Source organism: Ammospiza caudacuta, chromosome 1 (assembly GCF_027887145.1).
Source record: "Ammospiza caudacuta isolate bAmmCau1 chromosome 1, bAmmCau1.pri, whole genome shotgun sequence".
In the NCBI taxonomy this organism is placed as follows: Eukaryota; Metazoa; Chordata; class Aves; order Passeriformes; family Passerellidae; genus Ammospiza; species Ammospiza caudacuta.
The window spans coordinates 83,889,064-83,916,401 of NC_080593.1; the positions used below are offsets into that span (position 1 = coordinate 83,889,064).

Here is a 27,338-nt window from a genome sequence, read left to right on the forward strand (position 1 = left end):
CTGCTTTCCTCCTGCACCCTCTGACCCTGTCACTTCTGTAGCAATTCAGCCAATGTTACATAAGGCAGCACAACAGAAAGATTCTCTCCTAAGCATTGATTCTTTCACATGGGTAAATCAACTAAACAGACATAACTGAAAATCATGTGAAATTAATTATTCTAGTCTACATTACATTGATTTAACAGCAGAATAACTATTCTGCTGTTAGGATGTTTCCAGATTGATTCCTGATGTGCTACCTTGATAGTATTTTCTGGACTGGATTTAGATTGCTTCAGTGATGAAAGTGAGAATTCAGAAGTACTCAAATGAACATTTAGAAACAGTAAAGCGGGGGACAGTGGGTGGAGGAAGATCTGAATATGTGCCTGCTTCATCCCATTTATCCTGCAGTGCTGTTGTAGTTCTTTGAAGTGTCAGTATGGGGGAAGAAACTGCATTACCCAAATACCATTTACATAATCATTTTCTTCATATCTAAGGAAGACATTTCTCTCTGTTGTTACTTTAACTTGTTCCTTATAATCATGCACCTCTGACAATAAACACAAAATTTATGCTAATTTCCTCCATCATTCCTACTTCAAAAAAAGAGATCACCTTTAGCAGAGCAAGTATTACCTTTATATTGCACTGACAGGAAAACTGTACATTAACTGGCAATTCATTATTTTACTTCCATCTGAATCCCTTCCCTGCCCTTGAGAAGAGAGAAATTACTAACTAGTATTTACAGTTCTGAAGCTTCAGAGAGGGACAGATGCTCAGAGGCATCTGACAGGAGCAGTGGGTTTGCCTTCTGCTCCTAACCTGTATGTACTATTCAATGCATAAAAGTTACTTCTCTGTTTTTTATCATACCTATCCACTGTCACATGATGGCAGATAAACAAATTGAGTGCTTCCATACTGAGCAGGGATTTGATATTATCCTTACATTCACCAACACTGTAACGGAGGTTTTGTGGCTTTTTTTAGGTGTCAATGTCATGGCCTGGATTCTTTGAGGGAAACCTTCAACACAACCACAACTAGGTAGAATTACCTTCTGTGGGTTGCTGCACGTGTCAGTGCCCACATTCTGAGCATTTCACCAACCAGCAGTTGGTGAGCTAACTGAGCATTTCTCCACTAGCAGTGAGAACTTATCAGTGCTGGTGAGAGACACAGAAAAAACAGTCCCAGAAACGTGTGTTTTTCTCCCACTGTAATATCTTTAGATCGAACAGCTGCTGCTATTTTAAGATTTCCTCTGCTAGGAAGCACAAACACTAGGATCCTCATTTCTGCTCACTGCCATGCCCTGCAGGCCCATCCCCAAAAAGCCGCCAGGTCTCCATGCAGAGCAGCTGGCAACCCTCAGCACGCCCATGAGCCAACACTGAGTAAACCAAACACTCCACAGCCACTCAGAGCTCGTGTAGCCTGGACAAAGGGGCATAGCAGTGAAGAACAGGTCTGTCTGCAGTGATTGCAGCCAAACTCCAACTCCATATATCCTCATTCAACAAAGGTACCCCAGATAATTTGAATATTGCTGGTCTTCCTCTTCTCGTGGCACTGATGGCACAGAAGCTCATTATCAGAGAGTTATTTTGGTTGGAAAAGACCTTCAGAGATCTTCAAGTCAAACGATTAGCCCAGTATGCTAAAGTCCACCACTGAACCATGTCCGTAAATGCCACATCTACATGTCTTTCAAATGCCTCCAGGGATGGTGATTCCACCACACCCCTCAAAAGCCTTTTCCAGTGCTTGACTACCCTCTTGCTGAACAGATTTTTCCTAATATCCCACCTGACTGCCCCAGGTGCAACTCGAGGCCATTTCCTCTCTTGTCCCATCACTTGTTACTTGGAAGAAGAGGCTAACTCCCATCTTGTCTCAACCTCCTTTGACCTAAAACCCACTGCATTCCTCCCATCCACTTTGCCTCACACCCAGGATCTCAGCTGTCCTCCAGCCGACCATCTGCACAGGTGTTCATCAGACAGGCCACTGTGCTACCCAGTGTGTCACCTGCCATGTCCTGCTACTGAGGGTGAGCAATCACAACTGTGATAACCTGATCCAAATGGGAATGCTCCAATTTCTTTTTTGTCTCTTCTCCCAGACTATTTGATTCCTTCAGCCAATACCAGGAACACATCTCTGATGCAGCTGCAAAGGCTTGTCCAGCTGGAGGAGCTGCCTGAGCTGGCTCCTGACCAGCGGACTGGCAGGCAAACAGTGGCAATATCAGTGGTACAACACCACTGCCAGTTTGTCAGCACTGCCCACTGACCTCCAGAACCACAGGGTCCTTCCTCAGCCTGATCTTTGCCACCTCATCCTTTCTCCAGGCTTGACACCTTGCATACTCTCCCAGGAAATCAAAACCTGGCAGGAACGCTCTCTCCACAGCATTATCTTGATCCATTTTGAAGCAGTCTTTGGAGGTTTGATATTGCTATTGAATTGCAATAAAGCAGGATGTTGCCAAAACGCCACTGCAACAAGGAATCGATTCTGCTTCCCCATGGCTCCCTGGAAAATCTGGGATGTAAATGCTTCTTAAGGCCACTAACCCACAAATACAATCAATCGAGGAATTTTCAGTACTTCCAGTAAAATTACAACTGTTATTATAAGTACCTGAATTTGTTAAACCATCACTTTTGACTATCAATATAGAAAAAACAATACTTTTTAGCCATAAAACTCTTTTAATTCATTTACCCAAACATACAAAAGATGCCAGATAATGTAATTATCTGAATGTTACCTGAAAAAGGGCACTATTCCAGAGAAGAAAGGAAATACTTTCTTCATCTTCATAATCCTCAAGTGGTAAATTGATTCTCACATCAAAACACCTCAAGTGGGCAGCTGAAATACTAAGCACAGAATTTGAGAGTTCTTGGCTTCAAAGAGACCAAGGGGGTTTTGTGTCCCCTTACTGTTTTTAAAGGGCAAAAATAAAAATATTAATAAATATAATTTTTTTAAATTTTCTGACATACATTATCTCTCAGAAATCCAGTGTAATCAAAGGTGAACAAACATTACTGTTGATATATTTAATAACCAGTCATTTTTTTATTCATACAAATGCAATCTGTTGAAAGCTTCATCAGAAATCTGAATGAAGTTGGTAACAGACGGTATCTGTATCTCATCTGAAATTTAAATGAGTCATTCCTGTCTTTTAGGGAACTAGGATGGAAGAGACTCCTCTTCAGTCTTGTGGTGAAAATAACTTTCGACTCAGCCCACACAATATCCCCTTTAATGATCCCTGCTTAGCATTACTTTCATGATGACCTGTTAAATAAATGGGTACATAATGAAGCCTCCAAAATTCAACCAAAGTCAAATACCTGAAATAAAAATAAGCACATGGAATGCAAAACATAAAAAGATTACATTTTAAGATGCCAAAAAATCAAAAAAGGACAAAATAGGAGTGTGAGATACTGCACAGAAGGGCTTTGAACTCTTGCCAGTTTTGAATGTTCAGAGGAGGGACCTGATGCTCCAGGGAAAATTTCCTATTTGACTCCAGGCCCTGACAAACATTGGAATTGTTCCAGCTGGTACCTAGGCTGCTCTCCCTTCCCTTAGAGCAAGCTGAAAAGTGTGAAGAGGCTGTGTAACCTCTGCCTATATTCATGCAAATACCTTCTGACAATCATGATAGAATGCTTGCCCAAGCACAATAGATCAATGACTGCAAAATACTCTCAAACTGAGCTCTTCTGTGGTAGTTTGTCAATATTAAAACTACCACATGTCAAAGTGGACATCGACAATACATTGTCTGGGAATTTCTAGCTATAGCAGTCTAACTACAACCTTAAAACATTGTTCTCTCACTGCAAAAGTTTTAAACTGCAATGAAGACCTCAAGAACAATCCTACAGGAGACTTCTTTGTAGCTTTTAAGCCCATTGTTTGGACTGGGGACAGAATGAAACCTTTCGCTAGGAGACTGGATAGACAAACTGGATCAGAGATGCTGTTCTAGAAGAGATTCTGCTCTGGATACGTTGGTGGAGGGAATCACAGTTTCACTTCAGGCTTGGCCCATTTTGGGGGGTCCTGAACGCTGTTATGCACAATGAAACAGATTCTTCTTCTACATCTAAATTACGTCAAGTATCAGAGGCCATATGGATGTACTAACTAAAATTTTATAACCAGGTTCATGTACTGTGTCAACACCGTCCACTGTCATGGCTTCCCAAACCTCTGGAACCAGATAGAACTTTCCACCACAATATCACTAGGCAACAGGTCAGGTAGAAGCTCTCACAAATCAATGGTGATTTTGTCTTAATATTGCATAATTTGGGTACAGGAGTTGGGGTGTGTTGGAGGAGTGGATTTGTGCTTTCCAGGAAAGGAGGTGGGAGTTCAGGAGCAGAGATATTTCTGGATAACAGAGACCTGGGTTTCTATGGGATTGCTCAGGCACCAGTATTATTGTGGTTTCTCACCTTACCAGCTGCCATGCGCAGCCTCTCCCCTAACTCAGGACTTCAGTTGTGAAAAAAATATAGGCCTAAATATTAACATTTTCTAAAATTCATTCAATCTTAAAAATTCTCCAGTACCTCCAGTCAAAAAACAATGATATAAGCAAAACGTCACTAGTCTGAGAACTGAACAATGAAAGTAGCAATATATTTAATTGTAAGAAGAAATCTATCTAGAGTAATATCTTAATTGCACAGACACAGCTAGGAGTATTTTACTATGCAGTTACAGTTTAGTTTGTGGCTTCTTTTTGGAGGATTTCAAGGATAAAATGAGCACTTCAGTTTTAAACAACAAATGCGGGAAGTTCATTTTGCTGCTCTGTAGTTCAACAGTGATTATTGTACTTTGTACCTAAGGGAGCACTGAGAAAGTCACTAAAACAAATTATGTCATGTTTGTAAACTTTGCCCCCCCACACCTTTTTTTTGTGTTTTTCTGAAATCTGAGCATAACAAAATGCAGAAAAGTAAACCGGGAGAAGAGCTTCACTTTTATTACCAGTAAGAGACTGAAGTCTTAACATTTTCAGCTACACATTTCATAAGAAGAACATTTTTAGACAAATACTTTTTGCCCAGAAATCTCTTTGCTTTAAAATATATTCCAAAATTGTGACAAGTTTAATGTATTACTTCATATTGCATGACTTCAACAACAGACCATGCCTAAAAAGAATGACATCCTTATGCATATTCTACATTAAAATTAATCTATTCAAAACACACCCCCTCCTGCTAATGTTATTTTTTTTCAAACACCTGGGGACCTATATTAATATTAGTATGTCAAGTGTTACATTGTATTTAAATATACATAAGATAAATTTTCCTATGTAAAGGTCTTGATGGTGCAGCATATTCAAAAGCAATTTCCATACCAGCAAGAAACCTTACTAGAGTTGCCTGATTTAGTAAGATACAGCAGCCTGAAATACGCAATCCCGTTGACCTTCAATACTTCAAAATCATTCCAGTTTTTATAGCTCCTGTTGTTTGCCATCCCATTTCTATCCACTGTCACTGAGTATACAAATGGCAAGAGTTGAAAGTCTATTTTCTGTACAAACAAAATGCACGCTGCTCCATGCCTACTCAGCCAGGGATTTCATTTACAGCCTGCTTACCAACCTATCCCTACCTAAGGACTCTTATTTCCTTCAGTTTTAACACAACCCTTCTCCACCTTTCCCTTCAGCCATTTTCCATCCATGCTGATGGCCAGGAACCATCTGTTGTCCAGTGCTGTGTGACCAACTTCCACAGCTCCCAAAGAGAAGGAAAACACCAGAGTATCGTGATAAAATATCTGTTAAAAAATCAATAGGCACCACTTTCACACGAGCCATTCCTTTGTCTGCATGCCCAGGTCTCCACACTGCACAAGCAGAGGTGCTCAGCTTTCATCACATTTCTAGGAGGCTTTGTCCCAACATTTCTGCTGCACCTGATGCTCAGCCGATGAGCACAGGTCTCATCCCACAGAAACAGCTCCTGAGAGACAAAGACACAGTGGTGGTCAGATCTGTCCTGATTTCAGTCCCCTCCCACTCTCCCTAAGACTGCAGCCATCCTGAACAAAGCAGTACATCTGGCCTGACAATCTCACTTTTGATAAAACAGGTAAAAAAACACCAAACACCACCCAAGAGAGCCCTCATATAAGATCTGCAACAAAATAGCAGAAGTACTGAAAACTGAAACCTGGCATTTTACTAAGTAAATCCCATTTTATTTATAAATTCGTAAGATATGTGGTTGCTCAGCATGGTAAATAAGAGTACAAACTCTGCAAAAGCACAAGAGGCAAAGTTTTGTTCTACATTTCTACATCATGTCCAATCACTACTATGTGATCAAAACCACCAGCTAAATAATGCATCACAGAAGCTGTGCAAATTCTATGGATCCAGAAAGATTTTCCTTTTGTAGCTTCAGTGGCCACATGTCCCTGAAATGTTGTGAAACGCCATTCCTGGAATGTTCACATGGCTTGAGAGAAGTAGTACTTGCTGAAATGTGATGAAAACTAAACAAGGAGAGATGAGGAAAAAGAAATTTAGGGGTTCTAAAGCACAGATTCTCTTGCTAGCCTCTGTGGATAAACAAGTCCTGTCTGCCCACATCATCAATGAGCACGGAATTCTTGGGCTAATTTCTAGAGGAAATCATAGTATAGAAAGAAGTATGACTGACACATTATAACGTGCATTTATACTGCACTTTTCTGCATTTGGGGCTTTGTCATCAATCAAGATTTCTTTCCAGTCTTCATCTGACCAAGGAAACATGGCTTTTCTCTTTTTTTTTTTTGCACACCAAGCCACCATTTTAATGGAATTTAATATACAAATTAATGTCATTCACACCATACACTTTCCTTCTCTTGTCAATCCCCTGGGTCATCCAGTAGACCTGGCAGTTTATCAACATCAGACCTAACAAAGACCCAAAATTGTAACTGATATTCTCAAATAAGTTTCTAACTGGTGATAAATTTCAGGTTAGTGAAAATAAAAGGCATCCATATCTACCGTTCAAAGACCATAGTCTCCTCCATGTGAAAGCCATTTAAGGCACCAATTTATATTTGTTTGTACAGGTTTGTTTGTACAGGTGTAAACCATATATGCACATTGTTAGGAACTGGCATTAGATAACATATGCAGATAATCAGAGTGTGACATGGGAGTAAAAAGACTTAATCCAATCTCAGCTTCATTTAATAGCAATAAAATACTTTTTTGTTTTAGCTCTTTTTGGAACGTTGAACTTTTTAGACACATGTATGTTAAATAAGTTTTATTTAGATGCTCACCTTTTTTACACGACAGGATTTTGAATCTATTTCCTTCATAACTTTACATTATTTGAAAAAAAAATTGGATTATTAAGGCTAACAACAGCATAATAAAGAAAAATTCATACTGTAGTTACTATCACATTTACTTAGGATCAGTTCAGTCAAAAGTACAAAAATATAAAAATTACAGAATCTGAAAGATAAAGCTATAATACTTTGCTTGGTTATATTACCAAAAAAAGGGGGGGGAAGAAAGCCTTGCCACAAAGATTATTTTTCTTTTTTGGAGGGGTGGCAGGGTGGTAAAACTGCAAGTGTGAACTGCAAGGGGAATACAACTGAATTCAAATTGAGCCCTCAGATATGTGAAGTTGCAACACTATCACTGTCATTATGATGCCAGAAATTGCTATCTATGAAAACTCATCTGTATCGAATGAGGCAAGAAATATTTTTATGAAGACTACAGCTGTTTGTAAGGCAAAAAAAAATACAGAGTGGTAACAAATAATAGATTTAGCAAAGGCTGTCTTCATTAGTAAGTGGGAGAGGAAGCAACTCTTTTGGAGGTTCTCTCTCACATTTGCCCTAAACCAGGTCAGCATCATAACAAGGGAGACAGAAAGGATTTCACAGCCAGCATACTACAAACTGCAGGGATATGGGGAAAAATCCTGTTAGTTACTTCCTAGATTGAAAGAGAATAATCCAAATACTCAGGTTCATTTATTTAGCACTACAGTTGTGCCTAACACTTAATAAAATCTACAGGAATGGGGAACATCCCCCAGCAACTAAACTGATTCTTCTTATGCAGCTTGTAGGAAATATTTTCACCATCTATTTTATTATTTCTTTGTTCAGTAGCTCACTAGCTAATTTTTACAGCACTGGAAACCTGCAAACTGAATCAGATTTGAGAGAAAAGGCAAAAAATGACCAAAGGCCAGGCTCTATGATGACACACCCTTCCAGCACCCAATTCAGAAAAATAAAAGCATATAATATTATGTGCAATGGCCATGTAAAGGTACAAGCTTTTCCATAGCACACAGGTATGCAAGGTCTATCAGCTTAAACCAACAGACTAATGCAGTATCATGCCAAAACCTTTCCTCCTGGAAGTCAGGCAAACTGTTAGATTTCTGAGTTAAATACAATTCCAATGAAAGACATTTGCATGTCTTCCTAAATTAAACCTGCTAACAAGAAGTACTGGATAGCTGCTTCAGTGGTTCTCTGGTAGCTCCATCATACAAGTAATTGTTAACTATGTGTGTACTATGAAATTATTAAATGTTTATTTCCTGATGTCAAATCAATTATTAAGCACATAAGAAGTCATATGAAGGGCCTAAATTATTCACTTCCATTTATCACTTGGTCTTTCGACTTCAGCAACACCAGAAGAATATGATGATATTTAAAATGAGCATTGCTTATTTTCAGTACTTTCTGAAACATTAATATTCCTATTGATAAATGTTATTTCCCATCAGAGAGAAAAATCTTGCCACATTCAGTTTGTGCATATTTATCTGAGTCTTATATTTCTACTGTACATCAATATGTACATTTGCCTTGGTAGAGTTCATTCACATGACTTGCACTGCAATTATCACACTGCATGTAAACTATGCAATAATCTTGATGAAAACTATAATCAGCTCAGCCTTTGTACTTAATTGTCCCCTCCAAGATGAAAAACACACTTCAAGAAATGGAGTCAAGGAAAATAAACTAGCAGGGAAAAAAGAATTTCATAAGGTTCATTTGGTAAGTTACTGGATACATCCACTCTCTTCCACTTTATATTACATCAAACCTCTCTCAAAAATGTTATAATGAATGTCAAAAGAGATCAGAAGTAGACCAAAATTATTATCCCCTGATCTTTTAAATTCTGACACTACTTCTCCAGAACACTGGAAGGATAAAAGATATTTAGATAGCAAAAAGCCATAAACTTCTAAAATTCAGAAAATGCATCTCTTTAGCTTTTAGATGAACTTCATGCACAGGTCAAAGGAAATTGTCATATAAAACATCTCAGTAGTTTCCAGATGTTCTGTGGTCCATAGAAATAAAGAACTAAAAGGATGCTCCTGAACCACTGAAGTCCATTGTCTTTGAATGAAGACACTGACTGACTCTCAGCTAAGCACAGCATCCCACTGTAAAACCAATTAATTACTTTAATTTTGTCACTAATTCTTTGTCTTCCGCAGCTTCTCCTCAAATCTGATGCATGCAACCATGGACTATCTGTAGATGGCAGTCACACAACTCTCAGCATTCTTCTCCTCTGCAGATCTATACCCAAGTCAAGCTCTTCTCACCTCTCACAAAACCTGCCTTTCTCCTAGTGATCTTTGGAATAAAGGTGCCCAGAAGTTTACATAGTCTCATCCAGGCAAGGATTCATTTTAGCTGGATACTCTGCCATCATAAACAAGTCTTTTCTGGACACATGTCCAAATGACCCAGTGATCAGCCAATGCTTCCTCTCTTCATTCTGCTTGTCCTTGCTTCTTTTTCTAGTGATGAATTCAGTCTATAGCTGTAACTTCTGCTGTTAGTCCCCAAATGCAGGCACCTTATATTTCCTATTATTAAATTTCATCTAGCTGCTATTACTGCAGTCCTCAAGGTCAAGCTTTTCTTCCCCATAACATTGTGATCTTTTGCTGTATTAGGAATCCTTGAACTGGGTCATCAACAAATTTCACTATAGCAGTGACATTCAGTCACCCCTTCACAAGTAAAAAGCTCTAATAAAGGGAAACATTCTCCAGAGAGCTCTCTGAGAAATCCAGCCAGAAATCCTCCTCCTGCCTGACACCCTCTAAAGTCACACTACCTGCCATTTCCCCTCACCTACACGTGCAGTTACCTTAATAATAGTCATCTCCTTTAGCAGGGGTTCTAGTCTCCTGTTTAGAACAAAAGTAGATTTTGGGGGTTTTTTCCAATATACATTCCCTATTTAAAACAGTTATCAGCTTTTCTTCACTGCTGTCAAAATGCACTGCCATGACATAGCAAAGGTTAACAATGGCACGTTGGTTATGCCAACCAGTATTTCAGGGATCACACACTATGGTATTGCACTAATCTACTGTAGGAATGATTTTAGTAAATGGCAGGTGTGTCTAATAGTTCATCTTTTTCCTGTCTTCTATACAGATATAACCATACCAGACTTGATAAAACCACTTAAATGTCTTGCTATAAAGCCTGTGACTTTATATATCTATAAAAAGCATAAAGATAAAAATAATTTGTTCACTTTCCAAGATTATAAGTGAAAATATGGCATATAGTGGTGAATTGGGGGGTTCTTTTTTTTCTATCACACCTATTCCTAAAGCAGAGTATCATCTGCTTGGCAGTATCTCTTCCTTTGATACAACCCTTCTGCTTTTCTTCAGGTCCTTTTTCAGGTCAATATTCACTTACAAGGTACTGAACCATGCTCCTACAAGATTTGGTTCCTTGTTCAGGACACTCATTCCTGAGAGTATGATTAATCTTGAACTTTAAAAAAGTCAAGTCTCGCCCACACTCCAGATCCTGAACAAGTGATATAGCATCAATTCACCCTCACTTTCCTGTGCTGCAGGGACTTCACTGACACCTGCCTTGCTTTCCTCAAATATTAACAACACAATTTTTATATACTGCTTACCTATACAAAACATGTTACTGATAGTTTAGGGCAGGGCTGACTTTAGATAAGGCAAGGTGTGGAAATCAGACCAATGTAATTCAGGCAAAGACAAGTCTTCCCTTTCTGCAGTCCCATTGTTTCACCAAACTGCCTAATACAGGAGCTGATTACCACAACCACAGAAACTTTGTGTAGGCCCTCACTTCTCAGCACACAACAGATATCCCCAGGTGCTAAGACAGTATCAAAAAAAGATAATTGTAAATACTAGGGCATAAAATTTTGCCCACACTTCTTAAGCCAGGACTGTTCCAAGGCCCAAATCAAACCATTCTATATCAACAGACGAAAAGAAAACAAAGAAGTACTTTAAATTCAGCTCAAAAAGTAGAATTTAGGCTAAAATAATCAAATATATATTCTAAGCACATCACTCTGAATATTTTTTTAAAACCATAAGTGTCAAATTCCGCTTGAAGTAATTTCTGTGCTGTAACTGAATACAGAGGAGGAGGAACACATCTGGTGCCTGCACTGTGCAAACATATTTATGATTAAATAGAATTGAATACCAAAATCCTGCAATGATAGAATTCATTAGACTGGTATAATGCTGCATAATTACTCTTTTTTTATAACATCCACTGCACGCTTTAAGAGCTCTTTTTACCCACTGATATCAATGTGCTATGACATATTTACATACCCTTTGCATAAAAGGCTGAGGAAGTATTAGACATGTCAGAGGGTGACACAGAAAGGCAACTGTTGTACAATAACTGCACTGTCAGCAAAACAAGACAAAACTAATTTAAATTCATTCCCCAACAGGAAACTCTACAGACAGGTACTGGATTTACATTTTGAAAGGAAAGGTGCTTGACAATATAGTAAGGAAGAGTTCTAACACAACAAAATCAATCCATCACTCCTTTCTACCAGCACTCCTTGCTCAGCTTGCCTGCCTTGCATTACTGGCCCTCCACCAACACACCATCCACAGATTTCCTCATGGACCTTGCTAAGTAAGCATCACCCTTGGGTCTTTCCTCACTGAAAACATCTCCACACATTACTGCTCACACCCTAGACTTGGCAGAAAGTTGCCAGGAGGCAGTGACTCTCTCTGAGCCCCAGCATGACTACCTTTGCTCTACTTCTTTCCCACCAACCCAGGTGTCTCATGACTCCTAGCAGGCAGCCCAGTCTCCCCCCTGGCTCATGCAAACTGTAGCACATGAAGGCTAGGATCCAACTTCCCAAGGAAAGGGGGGAAAACCAGGGGCTCCAATGCCACAAAAACTTGGGCTGACACCAATAAAGGAGGGTTGCCACACTTCTTTTCAAAAAGAAATTGTCAGGTACCAAAGACTTTTGCCATCACAGTTTCAATTCTTTTCATGTAAAGTGGCCCACTGTCTCCCTAAGGCACGCTCCATCTCCCTCTCAGTGTACTCATCATTCTTCACTGTTGACACAGAGCAGTAAGGGAGTCTGGAGTAACTAAAGAGGTGAGCGAGCTACTAAGGCTGATGGTGCAAATATGCTGGCTGCTCTCCCAGATGGGTTAGGGATGATGGCCAGGCATCCAGTGACAATCCAGCCTTTGGATCAGGTTCAGCAGGCAATTACGGAGCCAGCATGGAGCTGGCAGACTGGCACAAGGGACAAACTAAGTGTCCACAGCCACACTGTCCTCCCCCTGAAAGCAGCAGCCAGACACCCACCTGATAACACTTTTCTCCAAAGCTGTACCTGCAACCAAAGAAGAGTCAAGGAAATGGAGATTGATAAAAGCAGTCTGCAGGGACAGCAAAAAGATAGCTGAAACCAATTGCTATTTGCACTTATTTCACATCAGCCTACACGTTTCTAATAAAAAAACCAAAACAACGGCCCTGACCAACCACTTCATTTCCAGCCCTCTACTAATTGTGGGTTATTTGAGCTATGTGCCTGCTGGCTAAGGAAGAACTGCTCTGCATTAAATATACATTGAATTCCTAACCAAAATATTCTCTCTCAAATGGTATTTTTATTGTAAACAAAAGCTGTAAAAGTTCACACCTCAGGTTCATTAAGACAACAGAGAAACACTACATTGAGCAGTTGCAAACTGCAAAGAAAATCATTAAGCCAAAATTTAAAAGATGCAAGGGTGTCACTCAAAGGGCTGTCCACAAATGGCAGGATAACATGCTCTGTCTACTAACTGTGGTATGAAGAAAATCTATCTTTCAACAGTTACTAGCACAATTAAGAAATGCCATATTCTTAACAAGCTTAAGATTCAGGGGACAGGAAAGTTATGACATTTTTAAACTCTCCTGGACCAGAAGAGAAGTTAGGCTGCAATTTGAAGTAAACTAAAAGTAAATTAAAGTAAATATATATAAACATGAAGTAAATTAATATAAAGCACTTGTTCAGTAAGTAACTGTGCCTGAACTGACTCTTCCATTTTCATCATTTTCTAATTAGTTAATGTTGACAGAGATATATTTGAAACCTAACTAATTTAAATTTTACATCATGTCTCATTTCTTTCATAAAAAGAATAAAAGAATCACAAAACCACTTCAATATGCCAAGTAAAATGGTTTAAAGGTTCACAAAATATAAAATTTCAACAAAGAGCCTGTCGATGGCCACCAAGGAAGGATTTTTCTAATTTGGTTTCACATACAGGAGATAACACCAGTTATGGACCTGCAGATTCTCAGTGCAGAGCAAACAAAACACCAACATCACAGGAATACAAGGCAGGATTTTACTGCTCACAGCTCTTTTTCAAATGTTTGAAAACATCAAACCTTCAGTCAGTCTTTTGAGTAAGGTGTCAAATTCCCAGAAACATTCCCACATTTCCACAGTTTATTCTTAACTGACACTAGGCAAAAGTACTCCTATACAAAAGCAGTCCAAAAAACTGCACTGCTATTCAAAGGAGAAAAAAAAAACAAAAAAAGCAGGTTTGGGGAAATAAAGGATTCCACTACAAGGAGCCACACGCCCTTGGACTCTCAGCAGTGGCCAGGGGCTACTCTCCTGCCAGATGCCAAAGACATCTGCCCCTGGGTCCAGGTGTTCTGGAAAAGCCCTGCCTGCTCTCAGCTGGAGCCCACAAAGCACTCAGCAAGGCAGCCGAGCAAGAGAAGCAGCTCCATCCCAAATATCCTTTTCTCCAAGCAGCTCTTGCACGCAAAGCAAAGAGAAGACTGAATATCAGAGGAGTTGTGTCCTGGCAACCTACAGGAAGACAATGCCATTTCCCAGAGCTCTACAGTCTGTCCTCCATCACAGGGCCAGAAACGTGCTGTGGGAATGCCTGTATTTTTCCTAAGAGGAAAGCAAGGCAGGACAAATCAGCACAGGCTAAACACAACTCCAGGACTGAGACATCAGTATCCCTCTTAGATCTCTTTCAGTCCACATGCTTTTGAAAATCATTATCCTAGCTTTCAAATACTAAAACGAAATTTAGTATCATTTACAATGAATAAATTATATGAATAACTAAATATTTGCATCTAAGATTGAAGCACAACATGATACAAATGCCAGTGAAAACAAATGAAAAAAGTAAGACCTTGTGAATTACCTAGATGAGATATCACAAAGACAGAAATACTCCCAGGGTGAAATCCATATCTAAAGAAAAGTATTTCATGTTCTGATGTTTTTATTACATGCAAGTGTGATCTGGTTTGGTAGTTTAAACTATCGAAAAGATATAAAACCTAAAAAAACCCAAACCAGGTAGGAGGTTTCTTAGAAAATTAATCCCAGAACCTTCCAAGAAAATGAAAATATATAGTCACCCACAAAGGAAAAGGCTCCAAAATATTACCAGCATGCACCAGTAATTTTAAAAATTTATATTTATATTTAAAAATTTATATTTAAGAGTTTAAAGGAACTACTTAAAGTTCAGTATTTGCCCAAGTCTTTGCAAGATCTGAATAAAACGTCAGAGAATGTATTCCAAGTCTGTCTCAAGGACCTAGAGGGCCTTCTGGAGAGAGTAACACAATTTAAAGGTTAAACTCATAAAATCAGCATGAAATCTTCAGAAGACATATTTATATGTTTAAAAGACCTTTTCCATCCTTTGAAGAGTTATAAAAATATTATACGAGCCATATTCCCATGTAGAGCTGTTTGGAGAAAAGAAAATAATGTGACAGAACTCAGAAGAATCGATCAGCCACAGTGCTGGATATTGCACATCATTTATTGATGTTTCAAAAGTGCTGCTATTAGGCTGCAATTATATTTTGCTTTTTCTTCATTACAAAATTTAAAAAATGTGATGGGTACTTTACTTCCTCTCTACTCATCCATTTCTCTAGACAAGCAAGGAGACTCCCAGTCCTCTTTCTCATGCGTTGCTAGAGAACAACTTGTAGACCACAGAAAGCCTACACTGAGACCTCAAACATTTCAAACTGGAAAAGATAGCAACAAGCAGTGTTGAACAAAACTAGCATTTCTACCATGTTAACTGGTCACTAGAATCAAATATTCACTCTACAAAGAAGCTGGTGATTGGAATCAAGTACTCATCCTTAAAAGAGCTTAAAAATAAAACAGCAAAATCCTTCTAGTATTTCCTAGTATTTTAATTATGCACATCTCTGGTATTTATAAAGCAGATTGAGGGAGTCTCAGCATGCAACCACTTAGTCACAAAAACATTTTGTAAGATGTCCCACAAAAACAAACATGAATGCTTTTGTATAGAATGGTTCTTGGAAATGTACCCAATGGAAGTAAAATTAGTAATAATGACAGTCTTACCTGGTCCCAGGGACAGATGATTCCTCCAAAACACATAAAGAGATATCCCATGGCAACAAGACATACCCAGACCACCAGAGAAAATATACGAAGCAGCTTCTTAAAGACAGGTTCTACGCAGACAAGGATAAATATAGCAAAAAAAATTGCTAGGGCTGTTGGAACAGTTATTAAAAATGCCACGTGGTCTTCAACTTCCTGAAAACAGAGGAAAATTAAAACATAGTTAAAAACAAATGTACTTAAAGGTCAGACATCAATAACATTCTCTAAATATATTGTACATGGAGATGGCAGAAAGACACAACTGGATATCTAAAGCTAGTTATATACAAAATAGGATTTCTTTCATGGTAAGAAGCTGTTATATGGAGCATCAACCTTGTAACTGCTACTGTAACTACTAACCACAACAGCACAACACCTCTTTTACTACTCTGAGTTGCAGCAGGCTGTGAGAAGTGTGGGCAGCATGAGGGGGGCTGAGTTGGGAAGCTGGTTCCAAGCTCAGTCTGCAGTGGACCCACAGCCCATGGCCACCCATCAACAACTCCACTGCTGGCACACACAGAACAGAGAGGGGCAAAATGCAGAAGAACAGAAGCTTGCAAGAGCATGAATCTACAGGAGAACGAAACTGCATGCCCCTGCAGAACCTCTTCTCTGCCTGCAGACTGGAAAGACCCATCCCATCAGGAGAGGTGCTGGAGCTGAGGCAGGCAGCCCCATCTGCTCTGTAAGAGCCAATGCGACCACAAGAACATACTGGTGGAAGCAGCAGGGACCCTCCTGTGAGAGGCACGGAGGTCTGCCTCTGACACACTCCAGAGCTGTGCTGCTGCTCACTGGGGCTCACAGCAGGGATGTCACCAAGACCCTCCCAAGGCTCACAGAGCCCACTCCTGCCCGCTGCTGCAGCTTCACAAGGGCACCAGTGACACAGCCAGGAACAGTCTGGGCAATACCAAGATGGACTGCAGAGCGTGATGGCACTCTGCAATGCAAGCTGGTTTTTCACCAACCCTCACAAAATGAAAGTTCCCAGGGGAACAGAACCTCAAGCCACTCCTCTCCAAGTTTGATGCCAATATCAGAAAGAGATGCTCTGAGTCCGAAAGCGGATTGCAAGAAAAGGAATTCCAGCCACTCTAGACAGTATGTTGGCTTTGGGGGCATGGGCAGTAAACAAGAAATGTGCACCTAGGACCTTGTCACACAGATGTGGTTGGTTCCTATGGGAATGGTTCCATAGGGATGGTTCCCATGATGGGAGTGTTGGAAGGGAAGGATACTGGTTCTTCAGGAAGGAGAGGAGAGGAGACACAAGGAGGGGTGTTTCCTCTTTCCCTCTATGTCAATGCCCAGTAAGAATGCATGGAGCATCCTCTGCCAGGTGATGGATGAGGAGCTGAGGGCTTATAGGTTGGGTTAAAGGGAGAGGAGAGATTGGCAACATTACAGTGGGGGTCTGACACAGGTCCTCCAACCAGGAGGTTGAAGACTGAAGAAGATGAGGCCCTCTCTAGACAGATGGGAACAGACTCGTGTTCATAAGCCTTGGTCCTCATGAGGAAGTTCAGCCACCCCAACACCTGCTGAAGGGGCAACAGAGCAGGGCATGAGCAATCCAGGTGGTTCCTGGAATGCACTGATGATAATTCCCTTCTCAAGTGATACAGGCTGGGTGGGGCTTTGAGCAGCCTTTTTTAATGGAAGGTGTGCCTGCCCATGGCAGGAGGGTTGGCACTAGGTGATCTTTAAGGTCCCTTCTAAACCAAAGCACTTTATGATTTAATATTATTTGAAGCAAGCTGGGAAAACTGTAAATCACCCTGTACACAATGCAGCTGTCAAAATGCCTCACAAATCAACTACGTCCATAGCTCTATAAAAGCCTTTTTGACAGTGATAGTTGAAAGGTACTACTTGTTTTGATTCTCCTAAAGAATTTATCTGGAAGTACAGACTCTAAATTACACATATACATTTTCTCCTAGCAACTGCTTACTTTGAAATGTACAAACAACACCCAGAGCAAGGACTACAATATAATGTGAAGTAAGATTCAGAATATTCAATATTTAAATTTATATACAGCGCTTACTTGGAAGCTACTACACTAACATCTTAAAATGATCTAATGATGGGTGCATTAAAAGAAAATAAATATTAGATTTTCTATTGCTGTACATGCTCAAAAGTACACCTGGTTGAAATACAACAGCACTATATCAAAGTACAGTCACAAGATCTTTAGTCATTCCCCAGCTGTTATGAATTCTAACAGCCTCATTTGCAGCAACAAGGATTCCCCAAAAGTAGGCACCAAATGCTACTGCTGCAACAGTAACTACAGACTTCATGCAGAAAAGCCTCAGACTCATTTTTCATGGTGAAATCTTCAAGAGATTCTGAAAGTACTTATTTGATGACTTGTAAGATATCTAAGCACAAAGTAACATTTCTTTTTCCCTTATTTGTAGTTGCTTCCTTAGTGCCCTCTTAAATCTTATTCATTGATGGGTTTTCAACTTAAATAGATAACATTTTACTTAAAAGTATCTTAATATGACCTTTTTCATTTCTTATGTATAAAAGATTTGCTTCAATTAAATAAAAACTAATAATTTACAAATAAATCTGTAAATTTTAAAAATTTACATTTACATACAAATTTTACATATATTTACATACATTGATATACACATTTTAAATTTGTGAATTTTATTTTTTAAATTTTCAAGTTTTAAATTTGTAAAATTTACAAATAAATTTGTAAATTTACAGACATTTACAAATACCATCAGCAGGTGGGGTGGTTTCTTTTGTTTTGTTTAGCTTTTTTACCATGATCTAGTGAATTTTACAGCTTGATATCTAGAGATACTTGCTTTAAAAATATGGACCCCTTTGCTGTTCCCATTTCTTCATTTTCCTTGCAGCTCTGCCTGCGTGTGCACTGCAGACTGGGACACACAGCTGCTCCCAGCTCCAGCTGAGGAGCACCCACCACCCTGGCAGGCTGAAACCAAGGGAAATGCCCCAATATACCCTGCCCTGCCTGGCAAAAGTCAGCTCATCTTTCAACTCTTCTTATTTTTAATTCCCTTTTAAATTTATCAAGTCATACATTTAAGCAACTTTCACTGCAACACTGACAATCACAGTATAAGCAAAAGAAGTGGCAGGAAATTTTACGTGGTGATGCTAACCCTGAAATTCAAACTCTAAGCTTCCAAATATCAAATACACACACAAAAACTTTCAAGCTCTTGGGTAGTCACACTGGAAACAAAATTATGGCCTTACATTTAGGCACAGGGTAAGTAACTGCAAGAGTACAGAGCTGCACAGTAAGAGTAAAAATATAAAACCTACCTACTAGTAGGAAAAACTACTGATTTATATATTTAAATGTTGTGATTTTTGATCAATTCCATCTCAGAGACTTGTTTCAGTTCATTGATTTAGTAAGTGGCCCAACCAATGTCAGCTCAGTCAACACCAAAAGCATTTAACTTCAACCAGGTGGGATTGCCAAACTCCTGTTGCAAGGGACAGGTGTCACAGGCAACAGGACAACATCAACTTCCTTGCACCATCTGTCACACAGCCCAAGTCACAGCACCAAAGGAAACCACAAACTCCTGGAGTAAGCCAAGACTGTGGAAAACCACATATTTAAATGATGGAAAACTGGCATTTCAGTGATAAGGATCATGCTAAAAACATACTAGTAAGAAAATCCAGATGCACTTCAACTGCAACTTTCTCCACACGAGTAAAAAAGTAGTAAAACTGCTATACTTTCTGGGAGGATTTGGCTTCATAACAGATCAACAATATTTAGATGTCTGTTTAGAGCACACGTATGCTCATGCAGCTACATATATTTATATGTATTCTATAATTAGATCAAGCCAACAAAATGATTGTTCCAAATTAACAGCTACTCAATTTTGTTTTTTAATGCAAACACTGATCTCAACACTTAGCTGAACTATTTTGATCACTAAATCTAAAATCTTACTTCTGCTTTCTCTCCTTCTGTGGTTGCCTACTACATAAATTGCCATTTCTATTGAAATGTATGCAAAGAAAAAAAAAATATAATAGACCACACAGTATCAACTCCTGAGCACAGATGAACTCTCTGAGCTGACACAGGAAAATATCCTTCAGCTGTCACCACACCACATCCTGTACAAATTCTGAAGTAAAATTTAAATTTAAAGACTGAATAGTGTACACATTAGGCCAATTATAAAATACATGAGAAACTAAAACTTGATTATAATTTGTATCCTTTACAGAAAGCCTCAATGTGTACAGGGGATTTTCACAATCCTGCCTTTAAAATACAAGCTAATGTCAGCTCAAGCAAAGCAGGCCCTGTAAGGCAGAGGTTTATTTTGGAAACTACATTGAACAATATTTTTCTGTTACTTCAGAGGAACTAAATCTCCATAGAATTGTAACTTCAAGAGCAGGACATTTAGAACTTGCAACCTCCCGATCAATTTTTGCAATTATCAGTGTATTTAGCAACGGGTGTGGCAGAATCCTAAGGGTTAGCTGTTCTGTTACCTTAACCACTTCCCAAAGAGGTAGGGGAGAAGGAAAAATAAACAAACCCAAACACTTTGTTGTTTTTTTTTTTCCTGCTAGTCTCAGAAATTAAAATACACCAAAGGTAATGGAATTAAAATATCAGCATGACACTTTTGAGCATAATGGCTAAGCCTGCAATAGATGGATCTTACCTGACAGTTCTGTCTCCCTGAGTGTTTTCTGTCTTGCTGGCTTTTAATTACTGAAGAAATTAAAAAGTCTACTGTTAGAAATTTTTCACCCCCCCACAAATTCTTCCAAAGTGTGATAATCTTGTTATCACCAGTAAAATCCAAAGTCACTTTCAATCATCTTTCCAAAACCTACAACCTTCTCTCAATCTACATCCTGATCTTTCCCAGATAATGTCATGCCCTCCGTTTAATTTTAAACAGCTAAGCTGTTGTAGAGCACTTCACTGCTATATATAAAACCATAGTCAGATGAAACAATCCATAAAAATGAATAACTAAGCAGTCAAAATGGCAGTTTTAGCATAAAATCTTTTCACATGGTCCCTCACTCTTTTGACACTTTTTCTTTACTCTTTTTGTTTAATGGAATTCACCAGTAGTCTATATACAGAGGACTCCTGCTGGGATCTGAAATTTCACATGCTTTGCATTAATTCAAACCATTTACTACATTAAACTCCTACTAAAATCCCTTTTTGCTGAGATCAATGAACATACTCTAAATGTAAATATAAAACCAAGTGATTAATGTTCTTCAGACATTGATTTACTTTTTTGTTTCATACATCTATTCAATTTTCAGTATCTTCAATTTCATGCAGCCATTTTCAAAAATGTTGAGTGTTAGAAGAAATGTTACAGGGCTCAAGGATTACCAGTTTGCTGACCTCTCAATCAAACATCTTCCTTTAACAGGACTGACTGAAAGAATCTGTTGAGTTGTCTCTGCAGCAAAAACTGCCCATTTTTCCTGTAAAATCTTTCCCAGGACTTGAGACAATGATTTTCAGAAGACATAATCTCCCTTCTCCTTGTAAAATTGGACAGCATTTAAATTCTCTAATATCGCAAAAAATATTTCTCTACAATATCTGCAAAATTCTTCTGGCTACTTGTGACCCTTCTCGTGTGCTTTTATATTTCACTGAATTTACTTATGGCTGACTGCACTGTGTGCCATCTGCCAGACAGCTGGAAAAAATTTTCATTTTATTAAGAGGTGCTGTGCCCTGCTCCTGGCCAAGTAGCTGTACAGTTTCATCTAGGATTTCATAATTTAAGACAACAACTGAAAAGTTTTTGCCAACAGTCCAAGGTTCCTTTTCCATCAATTTCATTAGTATTAGTCCATCTCCACTTCAAAAACTGTGCAATGTCATTAAGGCCAGATGCTATTTCCAATACCACATGATGTTTTTGGATCCACAACTCAGAAAGACTCCTCTGCCTTTTTTGCCCAGCATTTATCTTTCATAACATAAAACTTTGCTTGTTATTTTTGCTTAGCTGCCTGGTAAGAAGGTTTCTTATGTGGGTGTTTTTGTTTGTTTGTTTTTTTAATCTTCCATTGAGTTTTGTGCAGCGTATTCAAGGACATTAGCAGAAAATTAACTGACCAGTATCTTTTAATCAAACTGTCTTGAAGTTTGTGTCAATGAAGCTTTTCATTTTCACTAAGGCCCTGTGAAACTGCATGTCTGAATTTTTTTTCTCTTTGATTCAATATTCCCCATCTGGCTTAGGCGATCAATGATAACAGCATCAGACCCAGATCCAGTTGTTTCATGATGTCTGTTGTCCTGAGAAATTCAGTTCTGTCTATTAAAGAGTCTGATGTGCAGTCTACACTTGCTGTCAGTGCACAGAGATCTCTGACTCCACAGTAGATGAATGCCAGCCCAGCCATTTGCACATCACATGGACCGTGTGGCATTACAGCTGCCCAGCTGCTGTGTGTGTTGCATGCAGCCATGAGAAGCAATTCTGCATCCATGGCCCCACTCTACACCATTCTGTATTCAGGAGTATATGGGAACATAATGGGAGCAGCAAGATTTCATCCAAACCCTTCAGATGACATTCTGGCCACATGAAGCATTTCCCCAGGCTTCAAAGCCACGAACCATGTGTGCTGTAAATGTGTTCCCCATAAGAGAAGCGTGCAGTTTTGCAGCCCCTCTGCTGCAATCCAACAAAACTGTTCTCTGGCATTTCAGGCAATGTCCCTGTGAGCACACAGCACTAACAATGGCAATACAGTGGCCAACCCTGCATGTCTTGTGAACACCCATCTGACCACACGTGCCTGACTACCAAGCCAAGCACTTTTGGCAAGTGGGGTTTTTTTTAGTAAGTCCAGTCACATATAGATATTATTTATATTCTAAATCAGTAGAAAACTATGGCATCCAGATTTTTCCAAGTTTGCCTGATAGCCATAAGTGAATCTTGCCTGCTTTGGTGTTGTAGCAATGATTATCAGGAACACAAAGTCATACCAGAGATCAGACTTCTCTGTTTAATGCAAAAAATATCAGACTCATAGAGGCTTTGGAAAGGCTCTTTGGAGGTCCCATGGATGCTGTGCAAATGACAGTAACATAAGAAGTTGGAAGAAAATTTCTGGAGAAAAAATATTTGTTGCTAGTGGAGAAAGTAGTTGTAGCATTCCTGGAAATTATCAAAAAAAAAAAAAACCAAAACCAAACCACTAATCAAAAAAACAAAAAACCAAAAAACAGCAACAACAACAGCAACAACAACAACAAAATAAACAAGCAAAAAAACAAAAAAACAAAAAAAAAAAAACAACCCCAGCCGGTTGGCAAGCAAAAGTTCAATAAGCAGCTAAGAAAATGTGCTCAAAAGGGAACTCAAAGAAACTGGGATATTTGGGAAATAGGGATTTTTTCTCTAGAAGGCAACTGAGCTTAACAAAGAAAAGATAAGAATGATTTTGCTGGCACTTCCAATATCACAGGAAAACATTCAAATTGAATGTTACAGATTGATTGTTACAGAAACAGAGTACACGGTTAAAGAGAAGCAGTAATGTCAAGTCGAACAGTGAGTCTCAACTAAAGGACAGAAGTTGATTAAACTCAGCTAAGAAGGTTTCAGCAAAGGAAAGGCAGAACAGACTCTCTTTTTAAAATCTGGCAGAGTAATAGGACACCATATGAAAAGATACACTCTTCTCTACAAGCCTAGGAAGGTAGATGGAAGAACAAAAATGCCTGTTGTTGAAGCATTATTTACACAATAGTCTTCCTGAAAACTTGGTGTAAAAAATCATCAGCACAATAATGAAAAAATAGGAAAAGACTGAAAGCCACACTGTTCACAAGGGACTGAAGAAAGACCTGTATTAACAATCTAAGAGAATTAAAAAAATATTATAAAGTGGCTATGAGCCAAAAAAAAAGACTGAACAGCAAAGCCTCATAAAAATAAATTACTTGGAGGACTAGTTATCATGCAGATATAAGGAAGGCTGTCAAAGAAGAAAACACAGCAGATCAAGGGACACTTTAGTGGCTCCCAGATGGACTTGCTAAGCATCACAACAGCAGATGGAAGCTGAGACCACAGTCTGTGTCTCATGCACTGCTGAAAAACAAAACAAAACAAGTACACAGACAAACCTGCCCATACAAAGAAAGACAAAACAATCTTGACAACAGTCTGGTCTCAAGAAATGGCAAGAACCTGGTCCACGAAATATTGCTATTCAGGGGTTTCTTTACAACAATGACAAAGCTTGTTAAGAAAACAAATGAAAAATAAAACCTAAACACTAGAATTGAAAGGGGGAGCTATAAGCTTACAGATTAAAATCTTTGTAGGTAGCCTGAAGACACTATAAAACTCAGAGGCATAGGGCAAAAGCTAATCAATTCCCCTAAACAACTTGAGAAAGACCAAAATACAACCAGAATGTCACAACATCCAAGTAAGGAAGCTTCTAAAATTTATCTTCTGTAGAGGATAAAAAAAAAAAAACACCAAAAAACAACACAACAACCTAAAAGGGGATAATAAAAAAGGATTTAATATAAAGGCTTAATTAATATAAAGACTCAGTAATGCAGGCCAAGAAAAGAATTTGCTTGAGAAATTATTTTTAAGAGTATACAAATAAATAGTGAATTCTTTTTGAAATATAATCAGGAGTCATGGCATCCTGCTAAAGAACTTCCAAACAAACAGATTAGGCAGATATTAAAAAGAACAACTAGAGACAAACAGACTGTAGTAGAAAGCACTTTGGTTGTTAGTTTTTGGTTTTTTGTTTTATTTTTTTATCTGTGCCCATTGTGGGATAATTCTCATTCCAAAATAATCTATGCAGGAGGAATAAATCAGAAAGTCTGTTTCAAATTGAAGCATTAATGCAAGGCATTACAGACAAAAGCAAAAACATGAAACGTAATTTAAAAAATCACTACAAGCAGTCAGAATTCACCAGAAAGGGCCAATAAGACTCAAAGAAGAAAGAGCTAAAACTGTAATGGTGGACCTGTAGTAGCATGTAACCTGCACCCAAAAGTTCCCCAGTATCCAAAGACAGACGTGATGCAATGCCAGTCTCTCCTGGGATCCCTCTCAAAGACAAAGGGAAGTCCCAGCATGTCTGGCATCTACCAGGAAAAACTGTAACAAACAAAGGTACCAAAGTCCTCAGGAATCTTATGGTATATGTTCAAAATATCCATAAACAGTTTGGAAAAGGGCTGAACAGCAGTCTGGCAAAGATGAGGGTCAGCTATGAAGAAACACAAAAGGATCTCATAAGAGTCACTACAGAGCAAGAAAATAGCAGGTGAATTTCAGCAGAGATGTGTGTGCAGAGATGCACCTCAGACAGAGCAATCCTAACTTTATACACATGACAACAAGCTCTTGGCTGGCAACTAATACTTAGAGATATTTGGTGTTTATCATAGCTAGACCCATGAAAACATCATTTAGATGCTCACCAGCAGTCAAAAAGCAGCCTGAAATGCAGAACATGGCAAAATAGAATAGAGAAGAGAGAACATCACAATGCCCCCTCAATGCACGATGAACGCCATAATTCTGGTTCAATCACCATTTCCAAATGAATGAAAAGGAAGAAAGGATAGTTTTCAAGAATAGTCAAAGCTGCAACACAGTGGCTAGATTCTGAAAGAGTAACACTTGGTTTTAAGGTTTCTCTTCTCTGCACGGATTGAGCACAACTGTCCTTTAATCCAGCTCTTCTGATGTTCATCAGCCAAGAGGAACAACCTCCACTGGAGCTATCTGCTTGCAAAGGTGTAGCCAGAACCCCATGAGCTCCTGACCATTCCTACTGTATCACATGCCATGGAATAGAGAACAGACACCTATCCCTGCCAAAAACATAAGTGGTAGAACCAGGATGTGTGGGCCTATATATTTCATATTTAAAAATATGCCCCGTGCAAACACCATGCACTCAACCTGAACAGTGAGTGGGGTTTTTTTTACACATCCTCATTTGCCACATCAGCAGTTTTCTCTCCCTTGGTTTATTTTCCATCGATTTGTGTCCTCTCCTCTGGTTAACCACATGTCAGATAAAATCTGCCAGTGCATACAACTCTCTATTTAATAAGCTGGGGTTCAGAGGGCCCAGGAACAGAGTCTGGGAATGTGAACAGGACTGCCATGCCTTTTGGTCATCCAGCAGCATCTCAGCCTTCTCTTAGGCTGGCAATTATCAAAAGCTTTACTTTAAAACATGTAAGAGCATAAGAAAAGCAGGATGGTCAAACCCAGTTACTAGTGGCTACAACACTCAGCTGGGTGCACTTCTAAAATTGTCCTACTCAGTGGCAGTAGCTGGCAGCCACAGAAGATAAACCATGTCCCAGAGAGCAAGGACAGTTAATTACATCCTGCTCCCTGAAGTGTCCCCTTCAGAAGAGGGGGGATTCAGCAAGCAGAAAAGTGAGCAAAAAATCTGTACCTTGATGAAACTAATTATTTCAGGCTCCAGAGGTAATTGGAACCTACTCACGTAATTTATTAATTTTTAATGTAAATTTAGTGATCAAAATATCTTTCTTGCATACTTTATTCTACATGCATTGGTTCTGACTTCCTCTCAAAAAAGGTGGGTTAATAAGTCAGTTTAGCTTGCTTTTCAGATATTCTCAAAATCCTTCCTTATATTATAAAAACACTGTTAAAGAAACTGTCCAATAAATGCAACTACTATTTATACAAATCACAATATATGGAAGATAAATTGAGTAAAACACTTAGAAAGAATATATATTTTTTAGTTAAATATATTCAAAACATGTCATTGAAAAAGCTCCATCAGCTAAACATTATGGATAATACAATACTTCACAAGACTCAAAGACATATTTTTCAGATTAACTGCACTGCAACATGTACAAAAAGTGAAATTATAGTGTACCCATACAGATTCATGAAAGTCTGAAATACTTATTTAGATTTGCAGAAGTCAGAAGTACTCATCTGACTCTTGGAGCTATTTAATACTGACAGTTACATATTTTGGCTGTCACTTTTAAGTCGAAGCTAAAAGGTGGCTTTCCCTCACCATTTTCCTCCTGACATAATAACTTGAGAATCTGGCTGTAATCAAGAAAAAGTGTCAAGATGCAACTCACTTAAAAGTAAGAATGACAAAATTTGAACCAGGGAGCACATGAGCTTCAGCTCACAAGGAAACTGCTCATTTTAAGGGTCCGTTTAAGGAAGAAAAGGTACACTTAGGCTCCTCTCTCTAATGGGTCTTTTAAAAGTACATTTTGCAAGAATATTCCTAAGGTTTAACGAAGACGCATAATAGGGTAGCATGAAAAACAGCTTTAATATTGAAAGGCACTACTGTCATTTTGTAATTACTTTTGAAGTGTTTCCTAAGGTTGTGCAATTACATACTAAACACCATTATTAGTATCGCAACAACGTTCTTA

General features: G+C 38.8%; 1 protein-coding gene across 2 annotated transcripts in view; it reads right to left on the bottom strand.

The window, feature by feature from the left end:
* Positions 1-27,338, bottom strand: part of ADCY2 (adenylate cyclase 2) — a 205,924-nt gene that overhangs the window by 169,638 nt on the left and 8,948 nt on the right. For both annotated transcript variants that reach the window (XM_058825658.1, XM_058825649.1), the window contains exon 2: positions 15,794-15,991. In XM_058825658.1, the coding sequence (XP_058681641.1) occupies positions 15,794-15,991 (198 nt within the window). The remainder of the gene's footprint in view (positions 1-15,793; positions 15,992-27,338) is intronic.